Source organism: Heliangelus exortis, chromosome 11 (genome assembly GCF_036169615.1).
Source record: "Heliangelus exortis chromosome 11, bHelExo1.hap1, whole genome shotgun sequence".
Taxonomy (NCBI): domain Eukaryota; kingdom Metazoa; phylum Chordata; class Aves; order Apodiformes; family Trochilidae; genus Heliangelus; species Heliangelus exortis.
In genome coordinates, this window is record NC_092432.1 from 16,855,714 (window position 1) to 16,872,820 (window position 17,107).

At 55.7% G+C, this 17,107-nt stretch overlaps 1 protein-coding gene across 1 annotated transcript; it reads left to right on the top strand.

Annotated features, from left to right (window-relative positions):
- Nucleotides 1-5,986: 5,986 nt before the first annotated feature.
- On the top strand, nt 5,987-13,581 carry LOC139801250 (maestro heat-like repeat-containing protein family member 7). Its single transcript, XM_071755285.1, has 16 exons — nt 5,987-6,175; nt 7,706-7,775; nt 8,014-8,196; nt 8,378-8,451; nt 8,631-8,711; nt 9,243-9,397; nt 9,491-9,605; nt 10,143-10,303; nt 10,391-10,528; nt 10,798-10,912; nt 11,201-11,335; nt 11,626-11,808; nt 12,112-12,267; nt 12,566-12,667; nt 13,107-13,425; nt 13,511-13,581. The coding sequence occupies exons 1-16, from the start codon at nt 5,987-5,989 to the stop codon at nt 13,579-13,581; spliced, it is 2,247 nt and encodes a 748-aa protein (XP_071611386.1).
- The last annotated feature ends 3,526 nt before the right edge of the window (nt 13,582-17,107 follow it).

Genomic DNA, 17,107 nt, shown 5'->3' on the forward strand with positions numbered 1-17,107 from the left:
ATCATTGAAACCTTTCAGCTATGGTCTCTTCATACTGCTTCTTTGGATCCTTTCCTAGGTTCTGGATTTAACTATCTTTCACAAAATGTGTATCTGTCCTAAATAAAAAATCAAAGAATATAAAAATATGTAAGGTTTTGCCAGAAAACAGAAACAGAAGGGTGCATAATCAAGGATGTCAACATGTTTATTTCATTAGGTCTGCAAGTTCCACAGGATCGTGCCCTGTTACACAGTGTCGTGGGTAGATAACCCACTGGCACAAAGCCTGTTTGCTCCCCAGCTCTTGCTACGGAGGAGGTGACTTTTCAGAGTGTCAGTAGTACTTAGACACCTTGCTGGGGTCCCCCCTAGTAGAGCTGTTGCCAGTGCATTGCATCTGCACAGCTGCCCTGTCTGACTGGTGACTTCTGGTTGAACGAGTGTTAACTCAAAAGCTTGTTATGAGCCACAGGGAGACAGACCTTGTACGTAAACTCAGGAACTTATTGTTGGTGTAACATTTGGTCAGTCTGATATATGGATTAGGGTCAGCCTAGCATACAGGAGGTATCACTGAAAAACTTGTTGGAAGAACAAAACTGCAACTCACCTGACATCTGTCAAGTTCTTGGAACGTGTAGAAGACTTCTTCCTCACACAAATGTTGCATGAGCCAATGAGGAATGGGGCACAGCTGGACTTACTTCTCACTAACCAAAACATCTGCTCTGTGACATGTTCTCTAGTGACAGGCTTGGCTGCAGGAAACACAATATTGTGGAGTTTGGGATACTGCTGAGCACAACGAAGGTTCATTCAAGAATGAAGGTTTTAGGTTTTAGAAGATCAAACTTCAGCTTGCTCAAGGCTCATTTGGAAGAGATCCCATGGGAAGCTTCCATGGTGGAAAAAGGAACTAGTGAATGGTGGGATTTTTTTCTTGTAAGCAAAAACCAGTTCATCCCCTCAAGAGGAGAGGGAAGCACGGGGAGCAAGTGATTATAGACCCATTAGCTTCACTTCAGTCCCTGGCAAAGTTATGGAGTGAATCCTCCTGGGGACTGTCACAAATCAATTGAAACATATAAGCAGAAAAAAACAGCATGGATTTATCAGGACAAGTCATGCCTAATAAACCTGATTACCACCTATGACAAAGTAACCTACTCGGCTGATGCACAGTGAGCAGTGGACATGGTCCATCTGGGCTTTTCCAAGCCCTTTGATACAGTACCCCACAGCCTTCTCCTCCAGAAACTGACTTGGCATGGCCTGAACAAGTGGGCTGTGCAGTAGGTGGGGAACTGGCTGACAGACTGTAACCAAAGGGTGATAGTAAATAGTTCATCCTCCAGCTGCCAATGAGTCACAATTGGAGTCCCCTAGGGACTGATCCTGGGGCCAGTGCTGTTCAACAGCATCCTGGATGTTGGGATCAAGAGCACTCTGATAAAGTTCACTGATGACACCAAAATGAGTGGAGAGGTTGACACCCCAGAAGGGAGAGCCTCCCTCTAGGATGATGTAGACAGACTGAATAAGTGGTCTGCCAGGAAGGTTATGAAGTGCAAGGTCTTGCACCTGGGAACAGAGAACCCAACAGTGGAGTTCAGACTGGGATCTACTTAGCTAGAGAGCAGCCTTGTGGGAAGGGACCTGGGGGTCTTGGTGGACAACAGGCTCAACATGAGCACTGTGCTGCAGCAGCTGAGAAAGCCAACAGGATGCTATGTTGCATCAACAAGGGAATCACCAGCAGAGACAAACCATCATCCTGCTCTACTCAGATCCTGTTAGTCTGCACATGGAGTACCACGTCCAGTTTTGGTCGCTGCTGCACAAAAAGGAGGCAGAGAAGCTGGAGAGAGTCAAGAGAAGAGCCACGAGGATGATCAGATAACTGGAGATCCTGGCATACAAGGAGAGGCTGAGAAAACTGGATCTGTTTGACCTTGAGAAGAGAAGTCTTAAGGGAGAGCTTATTACAGTGTTCCAGTACTTAAAGGGCAGCTACAAGGAAGATGGAGGCTCCCTGTTTATAGGAGTCACATGAACAAGACAAGAGGCAATGGGCACAAATATTCCTCGGGAGACTCTGCTTTAACACAAAGGCAATTTTTCACTCTGAGGACATTCAGGCATTGCAATGGTCTCCCAGGGGAAGTGGTGGATTTCTCCACCCTGGGAAATTTTAAATCTCAGCTTGACCGGGTGCTGAGACATCTTAAATAAAAAATATTACTAGAAGGGTTGAACCAGATGAACCTTGAGATCCCTTCCAGCCTGACATTCTTAAAAATTTCTTTTATCCAGTCAAGTTCTGGTCTCCTCGGGGAGTTTGTTTTCTTTCTAATTATTTCTCTAAGTAATTAATTAATTAATCAATCTGTAAGATAACCAGGTTTGGAATTTTACTCGCCCCTTTTCTGTTGTGGTTTGATAGGCTGTGCCCTGCAGTGAGTCACCCTTACTCCTCACTTTGCCTTTGTGCAAGCGAGGAGCATGGACTGTCCTGGCTGACCCCACTGTCAGGGCTCAGCAGCAACAGGATCACCTCCAACAAGCCAGCCACAGCAGGAAGAGTTTCAAATCAGTGAAAGTACGTGTTGGGGCCTTAGTAACAGGTGAATCACAGAAAAACTATAATTCTTTGAATACAGAACTTTCTGTCTAGAGATTTTCAAGAGCACTGATTGATACCCACATTGTTGCTCTCATGCTAACTGCAGACTCAGAACTGCTCATCATCCTCTCTGCAAGCCAGCCATGTCCTTGTGCCCCATGTTCATGGGAGCGTTAGACCATTCCTCATCCTCACCTCTGTAAACAGGAGCACAAGGTGCTGCACTACTTGCTACCACCCACATCCCCACCCCGTTTTGGTAGTCAGGTTCTTCTATCAGGTCATTAATTTGTGCAACCACACCGAGGTCTCAGGTAAGAACTAGACCCCTGAAGGGGTGCCATGACCCTGCAGCTGGTCAGGGACTCCTCAGCCATACTGGAGCTGGTGGGGTGTGAGTGTGTGTCTGTGCCAGAGTAGAAAAATGGGAAGCAGAGGTGTTAATCGTAAAACAGGAGTGTCACAAGGCAGAGTGGACCCTGGAAAGAAAACCCAGCACGCTGCCCTCTGCTTTCTGTCCGGCAGCTTTGAAAGTAAAAAGCTGTTTCTTGCTTCAGCGGTCAGTGCAGAGAACTGGCTGGGCATTCTCTTTGCCACCCAGCAAGATGAGAAAGGGAGAGTTTTCTGCGGTGTTTCTCTCGAGTGGCCCGTCTGAAGGCGGGCAGAAGCGATACCTGCTGGGACTTGAGCCCTGGCAGTGCGGGACAGGGACACTGGAGGGCAGCGGTGACTTGCTGGGGACCGAGGCTGCAAAGCAAAGCGCAGCCCAGCGCTGGATTCCCCGCTCAGCTCCTTTCTGCCCGGCTCTGTCCGGGCGGCGGCGAGGACACCTGGAGCCCCCCTGGCCGGCAAGGCCGTCCCCCCACAAACCTGCAGCGCATTCAAACCTCCCTCGTCCTCCCCGGCTGCTCAGCCCCCCCGTTTCCAGCCCTGCCTGCAAAGCAGAGCCCCGGAGCAGCCCCGGCCATGAGTAGCCGGGCCGGGCACTCGGGCTGATGCCCTGCAGCTGGGCAGGGGCCGTGTCCTGGGGGTGGGCGTGGGAAACCTGGAGTGGGGAGCACAAAAGCCGCCGTAAGCACAGCCCCTTCCAGGCGAGCAGCAGTTCCTGCGTGCAGGGCTGGGGAAGCGGGGTGGCTGCTTGCCGGCAGCTCCTTTCTGGGGAGTTTACTGAGGACACGTGAGAGGAAGGAGAAAGCGGGACCGGTCTGGAAAAAGGGCAGGACGATGATCCGGGATCCACGTGGCCTGGGAAAGGTATGTGGTGGTCTTGGGGCGAGCGGGCGGGCTGGTGAGGGTCGACCACCTCCTTCCGGCCGTCTGCGAGCGCTGCACGGAGCGCTGGGGCTTCGGTGCGATCGTCCCTGGCCGACGGAAAGCAGCGGAGGGTGCTGGAGGGTCCCGCTGGGAGCCCGGAGCAGCAGTGTGCGCCTTTCTCTCGTCCATGCAGGGAACAGAGAGCACCGAGACGGCGAGAAAAGGTGTTCCGGGAGCTGTTCCAGGGGGTGGGAAGAGGTCGGCGCATGGAGGGTGCTGATGGCTACCTCGGAACTGACAGCTCCTAGCTTTAGAGCATCTGCTGGAAGTGGCGAAGGATAAGTTTCCCGTTCCGTCGGGGGAGAAGAAGCGCACCTGGCAGGTTTGAGGCGCCCTGGCCGGCTTCGGGCAGCACCGTCTCCTGGTGAGCAGGGCTGGGTTTTTGGTGACGATATGGTTGGCTTTCTGCCGTCTCGGTCCTTGGGCAGCCCGGAGGGAGCGGCAACCGGGTTAGGAGGGCGAGAGGCAGCGTCTGCACAGCTGGAGAGGGACAAGGGCAAGGGAGTTGGCTGGCCCCCCCGGCCCCGCAGTAGTCGGGGGAGGGCCCTTTTCCCAGGCAGCTTTTGTGCCTGCCGGCGGCGTGTCCAGCGTGACACCCTGGAGTCGGGGCGTGTGAGGGCATTTGTCCCTTGACTTCCTGCCTGTAAGAGCCCCTTGGCGTTTTGAGGGGCCCCCCCTGGCCTCCAGGCAGCCCCGGGGAGGGGGGGGGGGGGGGGGAGCAGCTCTGGGGCTCCTCTATCCTGCTCGAGGGCAGGGATGGCTCCCCAGACACTGGCTGCGCAGACCTCGCTCTCCCTCCTGGGCAGTTGTGTTTGTGCGTGCTCGTCCTTGTGGGTGTGAGCGCGCGAGCGCGTGAGCTTGTGCTTTAGCCCCCCTTGCAAGTGGCTGCAGTTTAGCTGCAGTTTCCCAGGGGGGAGAGCGGGGTCTGTGCAGTAGCCAGGGGTCCCCTGTGAGGCCGCGAGCGGAGGGAGGGTCCGGGGTCGCCCCTTTTTTGGAAGGAGGGAGCGCAGCCGCTTGAGCACCGGTGGTGCGGGCGAGGCGCCGCGCCGCGCGGCGCCTGTAGTCAGGGCCTGGGTCTGTGCCTGCGTGGCTGCCTGTATTGCTGACAGCCCTGGAGTCAGAGCGTGTGTCCCGAGCCGTGGAGGCCTGTGTCCCCAGGCAGCCCCAGCTCCCCGTGAGTAGGGCTGTGCAGCCTCTTTGGCCGCGGCTTTGCACAGCCAGCTCCGTTTGCCCAGGGTGGCTGCCTGGGCGCTCCCCTCCAGCTGTGCCTGGGCAGGTGCCTGGGCTGGTGAGGGATGCTAAGCTCCAGCGTGGCCTTGGTTATAGTGACCGTCTGTTCAGGAACCTTAGGTCATCTAGGAGGGATCCCAGTAAGCCTCCTGTCCTTGAATTTAGGAGGGCAGATTTCAGTCTCTTCAGGGAAATGCTCATCAGTGTGTCATGGGATAAAGTCCTGGAGGGAAGAGGGGCCCATGGGAGCTGGCTGATATTTAAGGATCACCTACTGCAGGCCCAAGTCTGGTATAAACTCCAGGAGGCCAGTGTGGATGAGAAAGCAGCTCCTAAAAGTCTTCCAACTGAAGGAAGCAGTATCCAGTGTGGGAGCTGGGGCAGCTTGATCTTCTCCGGGACTTCTTTGCATCGTGAAAAGGACTTGGGGGTCCTGTTGGATGAAAAGCTGGATGTGAGCCAACAGAGTGCACGCTTGCAACTGAGAAGGCCAGTAGCCTCCTGCGTTGCGTTTGGGGGAGTGGAGATGAACTGTGGGCTACCGTGTCTTGAGTGAAGTACCAGCATTGCTGAGCACTGCTGTGCCTGACATGCTGGAACTTGAGGCCAGAGTCCAAGGGAGCACAATGGCTCACCAGGACTGGTGTTGCTCGTGCAATTTTTTCTGTTCCCTCAGTAGCAGAGTGCAGCCCCCAGTTTGCTTCATGGGGGGAGGCATCGAGTACACAAGGACCTGACAGCACGAGGGGTGCAAGCTCAGCCCAGCCATCTGCCATGGACTCATCCAAACCGCAGTGGAGAAGAGAGGAGGTTCAGAGCTTCTTCAGGACATGGATGATGCCGCTGTGTGGGGCAACACAGCAGAGGAAGTCTTTCACAAAAGGTGAGAATATGATGCAGCTTCTGTTGGAAGCCAGGTTTGGCACTGAGAGAAGCAAAGTCAAGGGGCTTGGTCAAGAGATGCAGTTCTTGGGAATTAACTGGCAAGATGGATGCAGCCACGTCCCCGTGGAGGTGGTGAACAAGGTAAGAGCGGTGTCTGCATCTGTCAGTAAGGAGACAGAGGCTGCCTTGGGTGTTGTATGTGTCTGGAGGATGCCTGCTCCCTGGTACGGTGACGTTGTGAAGCCTCTCTCTAGAGTCAGCGAAGAAACTCTTTTGTATGGGGCCCTGAACAAGCTGGGGATAATGGTCCTACCTGGAGCCTCTGGCAGAAAGGCCCAGAGGAGACTGGAAAGGGATGGCTGGAAACCCATCCCAGAGTTCACGCTGCTGCCTGCAGTGCTAATCTGGGCCTCGAAAGGCAGATTTTGTTGCGGCCTGGGATGCCAGGGGGGGAGTGGGTCAGAGATTGGGACTAATTTGGAAAGTAACCTAAGAGCTGACTGAGCCAAAGAGCACGGTACAGAGTGGGTCTATCCCATTCCTTACCATGCAGCAGCCTCTGCCATAGTGGCATGGTAAAAAGCACCATGAAAGCAAGGGGTGGTGGAAGGTTCAAAACCTGGGACAAGCACTTAGCACAACCCCTCTGGTTAGTTAATAGCAGGGGATGGATCAATGGAGCCAGCCCTGCCCAGCCTGATGTTTTACAGACAGGAGAAGGGGATGAAGTCCCTGCTGTAAGTGAGAGGAACCTCCTGGGACAAGCTGTGTGGTTTTCTTCACCCCTGGGCAAAGGCAACACCACTTGTGGGGTCTTGTGTGCTCAAGCCCCTGGGCGTTCCCTGGAGAGTGATGCCAGCAAACCCGTGTCACAAATAATTTTAAAATAAACACTTGAAGCTCTATTTCTCAGTTTATATTGCATTTATTGATAATTCTCTCAAAATCAGGATAGCCTGGTTTATACAGAGCATAACGGGTAACATAGGATTTGAATGATTTTGCAAAATAAACAGATTGACTTTTAAGGAAAAGCTCACCTTAGCTGAGGCTTTAAATAGGAAGGCAATTCAGAAGGACTGGCTACAACTTCAGGTTGTGAGGGGGGAAAAAACCTGAGGGTTTTTTTGGGACATGATGAACAAGACTGCTGCCTTTTGGTGAATTCCTATATTTACTTGATGTTAGTTCTAACCGCGGTGGGTAAACTTGCATTTTGATTTGAGCAGGATCACTCATCTCCAAAAAGTAGGGAAGATGCTGAGGATGGCTGACCTGGGATGTTCAAACAGTGCTTGAATGTTTGAATCAAGAGCTGCTGCCCTGGCCATGGGACTGCGGGGCCTGCATCCCCTCCTTTTATGCCATCTCCTCCCAAGGCTGAGACACCCCTTCTACACCTTCCCCCCAAAAGAGCTTGTGCGTGCAGCCCCCCGGGTGCCTGTGCGTGTCACAGTTGGGTGTGGGTGTTCCAGTGCCTGCCTGTACACACCTGGCCCGGGTGCCGGGTGACAATGGGACCTTTGTTACATCATTGGTGACACCCCTGGACCCCGGGGTACCTTCCTAGTGCTGGGGTTGCCCTGGCTCAGTGTCCAAGAGGACAGCGATCGGATCAGACAGGAGCAGAGAGCTGACTTGAGCCCTGAGCCATGTCTGGTTTTTTTGTAGTTCAGGAAAGCTGCCGTGGTTCCCAAGAGAACCACGGCAATTCCCAGAGGCTGCTCGGTCCCCCAGAGAGGTAAGAGCCAGGGGCTGGGGCTGGGCCAGGCACCCTGGGGGTCAAATGTGAGGGATCATGAAAGGCCTTTGTGGTTTGTCCATCGGGAGCTTCTGCCCAGCCCCTGAGGGGGCTGTGGCTCTTCACAGGCTGCCCATGAGCCTCCATCCCCAGGAGATTCACTGCCCTGTGCAGAGCCCGTCCCAGACATGTCCCTGCCCCCACGCAGCCCCCATGGCCCCACGGGCTCTCCCCCCAGGCTGCACGGCCTTGGGGGACAGCAGCAGCACTGCCACCCCCGTGCCCACCCCCCATGGCCTCTCCTCCTTCCCCAGGACTGAGCGGACGTCCCCAAGCCAGCTCCGGCTGGCCTGGGTGGAGGATGAGGGGGAAGAGATCAGTCTCACCATCCCAGACATAATGACCCAGCTGCTGGAGACAGGTGAGTGAGGGGTTTGTGGCTACTTTGCTGTGCTCCTGCCGTGCCACTGCCCTCTTTGGGTCCCCCCGCCCAGGGCTGGCTCTGTCCTCGGGAGCTGGTGTGCAGCTGGGTGCTGCCTAAGGGCCCTTTAGTGTCTCCTGCTAGCACCTTCAGCTCACCCTCCTCCCTTGCTTTGTTAAAGATCCCTGGTATTCAGCTGAGGAGAAGGAAGAGGGCCAGGAGATGTTTAAGGATGCTCCGGAAGACTTAGGAGAGGTACCTACAGAGACTGCCACCTGCCTTGTGCCTGCTCCACCTGCCCCCATGCTCAAAGATGCCTTCCCAGACAGCTGCCCTCTGGGGGAAAAGGCAAAAAAAAAAAAAAAAAAAAGGCAGCAGAGTCCTGTGCGTACGAGGGATCAACAAAGGAGCCCCATAATCTTCTCTTGTTGCAGGACCAGGATATGGAGTGGCTGAGAGATCTGATAGCCAACCTGTCACCCTCCATCCTCAGGAGCCTGCAGGATGTCTCGCAGGTCTGGCATTTCCAGAGCAGGTCACAGTTTCCCCCCCTGCAAGCCCCCAGAGAGGTTTCTCCCCCAAAGCCCTCTGCACCCTGAGGGGTACAGAGGCATAGAAAGGAGCAGAGGCTGCAGTGGGAAGGGGCTTTGGCCACCTCCTGGCCATGGCAGATGGGTGTGGGGATTCTTCCCTGAGGCTGGGAGGGACCCCAGGGACATGGAGGCAGAGCCAGGCTTTGCTGCTGTTCCCAGGAAGCTGTGGCAAATGATCCCTGGGGAAGGAGCCTCAGGTCCAGACAAGCTCCAGTGCCCCTGACACCCCTTCCCACTGTCCTGGATACTCTGTGGCTATCTCTGGCCCCAGTCCTCGTGTTGGCACCTCCACTTCGTGGACTGAAAGGACAATGGGCAAAATCCTCCAGCTGCAGCTAGAGAGGGAGGGGAGCGGAGCGGAGGGGGGACTGCTGGGAGGGACCCCTGCGTGTGGCATCTGAGGGGATGGTTGCAGTCCAGTGGCAGCACCATCCTCCCCTCTGTTCCCTGCAGGCAGAAAAAATCTTGAGGTGCATCCACAGAAACGTGGAGCACGTGCGCACGGAACCATCGCGGTTCATCCTGAGATCCGTGCTTGGGCTGCTGAGCGAGTGCTGCCCTGAGGAAACAGTTCAGACCCTGCTGATGATCAGTCCCTCCTGTGACAAGTATGAGCCCCAAGAGCCCTGGGGACTTGTTCCATAGCCCAGGCACAGCACAAACGGCCAAGGCAGCCCTGCTAAGAGTGTTCTGGCTTGCAGCGCTGCGCTGGCCATGTGGGAGATGCTGCTGTCCCTGCCCAGCACTTCTGTGACAGTTCTTGACCGGCTGTTCAGCGTGATCCAGGGCTGGAGAGCAAAGTGTGCTATCCCATCTGTGAGTGACCAGAGCAGGTCTTGCTCCCCTTCAAGGCTGTTCCTGGCTCCCCAGGAAAACAGACACGTCCCTCCTGCCTGCCCCAAACAGCCCCCTCCTCCAGGCCTTGGGGACACAGCCCCTCAGGGCCAGCAGGGACCTGCCCTGCACCAACCCCCTTGTTCCAGCCCCACGAGGCTGCCCCAGGAGCTCCCCAAGGACAAATAGGAACCCCGCCCCTATCTGGGCAGCACTCTGCTTCCCCACTGCCTGCACCCCCCACCCCGCGCTGCAGCTGGAAACCTGGGGCAGGGGCCAGAGTTGGGTGCCAGAGGAGGGGTCCCCGTGCTGGCCCAGGGAGGCTTGTGGGGCCCCACTGAAGCAGGAGGGGAGCCCCCAGGGCTGCTGGCCCGTGGCCTGGCAGATGGGTCACAGTCTCCATGGGTGTCTCTGTGGGCTGGGCCGATGCCTGAGCCGCACTCCACATGCAGCCCAGGGGCTTCAGCAGTGCCACAGCTGCTTCCTTGCACTGAGAGCTGTCCCTTTGTCTTTCTGCAGGCAAAGCAGGTCCTGTCCAAGCTCAGTCAGCGGCCCCGCTGTCAGGGGATCCTGGAAGTGCTCTTCCCCAGGCTCCTCATGAGCTTGCTCTACAAAGTTTCCCTGGGTGCAGTGATCCTGGGACAGGAGCCACCTCAGGCCGATCAAGCCAGCCCTTTGGGGTGCGCCTTCCCCTTCCCCTGCCATTCCCCTGGGCCCTCGGCCAGGGCCCCTGCTCTGTGTGTAACCGGACCTTGCTCTGCACACAGGGTGGCAGTGGACGGCATTAAAGCTCTGTTGCATGCCGCTGGCTGTCAAAGGCACGTCCAGAACATCCAGAAGGTGGGCGGCTGGGACATGATGCTGGACGTGGACACCCTCGAGAGAGGAGTCAGCTTGCTGGCCAGGTGAGAGCAGAGGAGTCCCCAGGCACCCAGGCCCCGGGCTGCAGCCGCAGCGCTGGCCAGGGAGCGGTCCGAGTGGCAAGGAGTGCTCCTTGCCTGGGGAGAGAGCAGGGCGCAGTCGGCAGCAAGTGGTGTGGAGGCTGTGGCTGGGTGCAAAGGCGTGTCCTGGCCTGGGCTATCCTGGCTGGGCTGGCATGGGCAGGGCAATCCCAGCAAAGCTTTGCCTGCCCTGCTCACCGCCAGCACTGCTTTTCTTTCCCTGCCCTGCCCAGAGAGATGAGGAAGAGCCCTGCTAAGCAGCGATACCTCCTCTTCCATCATGTCAAAGAGATTCTTGACCAGAGGAGGGAATGGCAGCTCAACTTTGCCATCACTTTCTATACTGAGGTAAGCCTGGTGGGAAGCAGTGCCTCTGCCAGATGCTTCTGAAGCCGTCCCTCTGGCACAGGCGGCTGCCGCCGGGTGGGATGACAGTCCCTGGAGCTGGGACAGAGGGCTCTGCTGCCAGTCAGGCCCTGGGGCCTCCATCCAGCCCTTCCTGCTGGGGCAGTGCTCAGCACCGCCACGTGTCCACAGGCAGGGCTGGTCAGCCCCCAGGCCCCGAGCTGGCAGTGGTAACCAGGAGCTGCAGAGTGCCAGGGTCCTGCCCGTCTCTCACCGCTGTTGCTCTTTCAGCTGCTGGGCTGCCTGGGCCTTGGAAAGGATCGGAGTGACGTGTGCCTCCTCCACTCCTACCTGAGCCATGGCAATCAGACAGTCCGTCTGCTGGCACTCGGGGGCTTGGTGGCACTCGCAGGAGATCCGCGGATGGTGAGCGAGGCGTAGTCAGGCGGAGCCGCGTTGGCAGCCTGGGGCTGGGGCAGGGGTAACGTGCTGGCTTGGGCCTGGCTGAGAGGAAGGAGGTGGCTGTCAGCAGAGAGAGGGGTGGCTGAGCAGGGGCCACAGAGCCTTTGCTCTCCTTGCTCTCTCCTTCATCCCCATCGGCATGCGCAGCGCCTGCCGGGAAGCTGGGTGGGAGGCTGGTGCTCAGCACGCAGGGCGTTTGTGCCAGGCTGCTCCTCCACTGCTCCACCCTCACAGAAAGTCTCCGTTTCCTCCAGGCAAGACAAATGCGGGACACCTCTCTGCTGGAGAGCATCCTGGTGTTCCTGAAGGATCCGTCCACAAGCATGAGGACGGGGGCCTTGCTGTTCTTCCAAACCATGTTGGGTTTCCTGAGGAGGAAAGAGGCCAGCCCCGTCTCCCTGCTGCTGGTGGAGAAGCTCCCAACCCTCTTTGGTGATGTAAGGCCGATGTGGGAGCCTGACCCCATAGAGGGGCATGGGGCAAGGACAGCTGCCCTCCAGCCCAGCCCTGCGGGAAGCACGTGGGCAGGGCTGCTGCCCTCCTCACGCCCCTGGGCTCTGCTGGGAGGGCTGCTGGGCTCTGCACCCAGCATGGCTTCTCCTTGGCCTCAGCCTCTATAGAGGTGCCCTGAGCCCAGCAACCCCAGAGCATCTCCCCTCACATTGACCACGTTAATAGCCTTGGTCACTGTGGGTGGGGAGAGGCTGTTGCTGCAGTCACACCGTCTTCCTTCCTACCAGGAGTCCAGCCAGGTGCAAGAGCTGTCCCTCAGCCTCTTTGGGGAGACGATGAAGGCTGTGGCGAGGAGGGACAAGGGAGAGATGAAGGAGAGGATACGAAGGGTCGTGGTCTCTCTCTCCCTGCACATGTATACTGAGAGCAGGAGTATGGCTGAGGTACCGAGTTGAAAGCTGAGCACCTGCTTTGCCCTTCCTTCCCTCTGCCCCAGCCCTGGCAGCAGCTCATCAGCTCTTGCCTATTACTCTTGTGCTGGCTGGCAGAGTGCCATAGCTGAGGTGGTGGCCGCCCCGTGTCCCTGCCTCGGGCATTGAAGCCCAGGCATTCAGGCTCTGTCCCCAGCTGCCTCTTCCCATAAGTAGCTGGGGGCAGCTGGCAGCCTTGCCAAGAGGAGGGGGATGACAGGTCTCCTTCTCTGAGCTGTGGTGCCAGCTCCCACCTGCTGCTGTTTTGCAGGCCTGTGGCAAAGCCCTCCTCATCAGTGCAAAGTTCCTGGGTTGGAGGAGGCTCAAGAGGGTGATCAAGAGGAGGAAGAGCTGGCTGATTGGAGAGACTTTGGTGAGGACAACCCCCAGGTGCCAGGGCCTGGGCTGGACAAGGGATGTTCCAAGGGTGCCCGGGGTGTGGATGCGCAGCTGTTCCTGGCTGGCCCTGATCCAGAGCAGAATGCACAGCTTGGAGCTCAGTCCCCCTTCCTTCCCTTTTCCCTAAGGCATAGCCAGGGCTGCTTCTGCAGGCCCCTCTTCCCCCCAGCCCCTGAGTGCTTCGGGAGCCCCCGGACCACCTGGGCCCTGGCAGCAGCACGGAGGGGTCACAGTACCCCCACAGCCAGACCCCCTCTGACTGTGGCTCTGGCTGCACCTCAGCCCCCCGGGACTCCTGGCTGGCAGAAAGGAATGGGCTGGGGGGGAAGGGGTGGGATGGGCAGAGGGACTGCTCTGGCACACGGGGAAATGGTCTGTGCCAACCCCATGACATGACCTTGGGCACTCTCCAGCTGAAGCAGGACAGGAGCAGGGTAGAAGACTACGTGCGTTTCAGCCTGCCCTACCTGCAGGACTCTCAGGCCAGTGTGAGAGCGGAGACCATCAGGTTCATGGGTGAGCCGAAGCCCCCGGAGACTCTCTTCTGGCAGCCCGGCCCCAGCCCCCGGCGCTGCCTTGGCAGGCAGGAGCAGCCCTGTGGCTGTCCCGGGCAGGGTCCTGGCCTCCCACTGCCCTGCCCTGCCCAGGCCTTGGTGGCCGCCTGGCTCAGTGGCAGCAGCGCCCTCGGGGACTTGCCCGGGGCCATCGCTGCGGAGCGCTGGGCAGGAGGGCGTGCGGCCGAGCTGGCCGGGCCGGGGGCGGTGCTGCCGGGGGCAGTGCTGGGGAGGGGGAGGTCTGACGGGAGCTCTGTGCACAGGGACTGCTGCGCAGCACCTGGGGAGAAGCCCACCTAAAGAGACGCTGGAGGTTCTGTGGGACGGTGAGTAGAGTCAGAGGTGCTGGGTGCTGCATTCCTGGCTCCGCTGCAGGGAAAGGAGGGAGAAGCTGTGACTGTCCCATCCCTGGAAGTGTTCAGGGCCAGGCTGGCTGTGGCTTGGAGCTCCCCGGCCTAGTGGGAGGTGTCCCTGCCCGTGGTGGGGGGTTGGGGTGGGACTAGGCGATCCTTAAGAAGGTCCCTTCCAGCCCAGCCCAGTCTGGGAGCCTGGGATTCCAGCTTCCAGCTGCTCCCTCGGTCCCACCTGCTCCTCCTAGGAAGCCAGGGAAAGAGAGGGATGGGGCTTGCATAGAAGCGTCTGTGCAGACAGCAGCCTTTCACCACCGCTCGCTTTCTTTCTGTTTGCAGTCGTCAAGCCCTTTGATAAGGACCCTGATGCCTCAGTCAGGTCCCAAGCTGGTGAGACCTTGCACATCCTGCAGACTGTGTGGGAGCTGCAGAGACAAAGATGGTCCTTCCGGAGACTGTGCTGCTGGTGTTGATGAGGTGGGTCAAGGACAATCTTGCTGCCACCATCTTCCTGACGGTACTTTCACCGCTGCCCCGTCACGGCTGCTGTTCCCCAGAACCTCATGTGCACCCCCAGGCTGTGCTCGACTGTCTAAGTCCAAACGAGTGCCCCCAGAACTTTCCTGTCCCCTTGCTTTCCCAGTTAAACCTCCCTGATGTCATCAGAGCAGGAGGAAGCGGCTGCACTGGGGTGGAGCATTTGCATCATCAGCCGGAGACTCACAGATGATTACAATTCTCCCAAGCTGTGAGAAGTAACCGCTGCGTTCCTCTTCTGTCACTTCCAGGAGGTCACCAGGGTGTCTGCAGAGTTTTTGACCTCTCCCGCAGAGACCTAGAGCAGCTCGAGTCATGCGGCTGAGCCCACACCCAAACAAGATACCCTGTTGGAGGCTGTTTGGCAATGGATTCATCACGAGCTGCCCAAGAGGCTACAGGAGGTTCCAGCCTTGCCGGGCAGGGCCCGTGTCACCGTGTGGGCCCAGGCGGCTTAGGACAGCTGGGCAGGGCACAGCTGAGCCAGAGCTGCTCTCCTTGTCTCCTCAGAGCAGCGGGACGTGCAGCCTCCTGGCCTCTGGCATAGCTTCCAATAGGTCAAAGAGGTCCCCAAATAAAACGTGGCGTTTGGGAAGCACAGCGTGTGGTGAAAGCTGTTCTATGGCACCTAGGCCCTGATCCTGGGACTGATGGGTGATCCTGGGCTCAATGCATCACCGAATCAGAGGAATTGTCCAGGCTCCATTTTCTCACCTCTCTGGTGGTTGTAAACGCTGAACACTGTGTCACAATCGGGCTGTTCAGTGGCAGCTTCCCTCAGAGACGTTTGGGAAAAAGCAAAACTCTGTTGTTTGATGATTCTCGTGTAGACTAAGTCTGAGCAGTGCAGTGGAGCTCCAGCTTTGTGTGCAGTTCTGAGTTGGGCCCTGCAGAGGAAGAACAGGAACTGTTTCTGCCCAGCTCGTCTCTGTGCAGCCCCTGAGCACGCAGCGTCCTGGCTGAGTCCCCTCCGTGTCAGAGCCCCGCAGCAGCCCAGGCCATGAGCAGCCGGGCCGGGCACTCAGGCTGATGCCCTGCAGCTGGGCAGGGGCTGTGTCCAGGGGGTGGGAAACACCTGGGGCGTTAGCACGACCCCTTTCATTTCCCCATTCTTCACAGCGATCAGTAGCTACTGTGTGCGGTGTGGGGGAGCCAGGTGGTTTCCCACAGTGGCTTTTTAGGACTTTTTAGCATGGCCATTTGTTGGCTGTGTGGTGGAACAGGAATGGGTAGGGCCCTGCAGAGGGTTGAAGGGTGCAAAGTAGCAGTGAGACCCGGGTGCGGGAGGTGTGCAGGCTCCGGTGAGCCGTGTAATGTGGGTGAGAGCCACTGTCTGCACTTCGGAGGGAGAAATGGAGTTGTCCGGACGCGCAGGTCTCCGCTGTCGTCTAGGGAGAGCTCTTTCCCCGGCCCCCTACTCTGGCACCCGAGGCTTTGTGCCTGTAATAACCCCTTCAGTGTGTTGAGGTCCTCCTGTCCTCCACGCAGTTCCTTCTGTATGTTTTAGTTATATTTCTCCCATGCTATCCTATTATTACGTGCAGAAAATTTGTTCTCTTTCTGAGTGCTACAAGTCCTAAAGGTGTTATTCATTTGTTTCCGTTACGTGTAAATTCATTCATTATATGTGAGTAGAGTGACTGTAAGATTTCTTGTTGTATTTGGTCTCTTTTAGGTTTCATAGCTTGTGTTGCTGCAACTATACTTGAAGATGTCAGACTAGTTATAATTTATTTGGAGCAAAAAAGGTAAGAATAAGTTCGTTTTTTATTTAGTCATTGTGTTAATGGTAAAAAAATAAGGAATATTCTGGTGGTTTATGAAAAACATGTTAAATTCGAATGAAATTCTCTAAGAATAAAGTAGAAACTCTAGTAGTTGTCTTATATAACTAACTAGTAAAAAAAACCACGTTAAAGACAGGAGTACCGAAGAGCTGGTAAATACATTGATCTGGAGATGTATTTCCTCTGATTTTAGTAGTCCAAGCATTTCTCACTGTGGGGTTTGCAAATTTACTTAATCCTGCTTGCAGCTGTAGCTTGCTCTTTTAGCTGTCTTATGACTGTGAACTGTATAGGCCAAGCCAGGCCAACCAACTTAGGTAAGGCAGGGTTTAGTCTGAATGCAGAAGAGCCTCGAACCTGTTCCAGTAAGGCCTGTGAAGAACTGCTCTGAGCATAAATTGTACCCTTTGGAAGCCACTGCAACCACAATAAAGCATTTCATAGTCATGTACCAATCCTGTGAAGATCAAAAAAGTCTGTTCTAAGCAAATAGAATAATTTTCTGCTTTAGCTTATGTATTTTGTCGGTTCAGCTTTTGAAGGTCAAATGAGCTTCCTAGCCTGATTTCAAAAAGCCCCCCACTGGGATAAACACTAGGAAAGCAGCCCAAGAAGTGGTCAGGTCATGAAAAGGCCAAGTATTCTGTAGCCAATATATAGTAAGTATGTAGTGTAGTACTATCACACCAAGTAAACCTTTTACATAAAATGTAAACCAGGGATTTCACAATAGAACAGAGGTATTTTTTTGATGGGAAATTTTGAGAAGTGTGAAATGTGATTATATTTGTTTACTGTTCCCTATCAGTATCTTTACCCCGCCTATGCCTAGGAGCACTAATTTTTCGAGTTCTTTTGCCTATGTGGTGAATTTAATTCTCAGAGCAGTGTCTTATTGAATGCTTCGTTTAACTCTTCTATCTGAATCACAGAATTTCAATTGAGTGCATGATGGAAAATATTTTCTAATCCATTGGTTTCCTGCAAAAACAATAAGAGGGACATAAATTAACTGTACCATTATTGGTTCAATTATTTAGAAGAGTAAGCTTAATAATGACTACTAATACATTTGTAAATTAGAATGGTTTTCATTGTTGTTTGGTCTTTGAATTTTTCTTCCCAAATAACTGAATTTCTTTCTCCTTGTATTTCTGATATTCATCTACAAGCACTTTTAGGCATG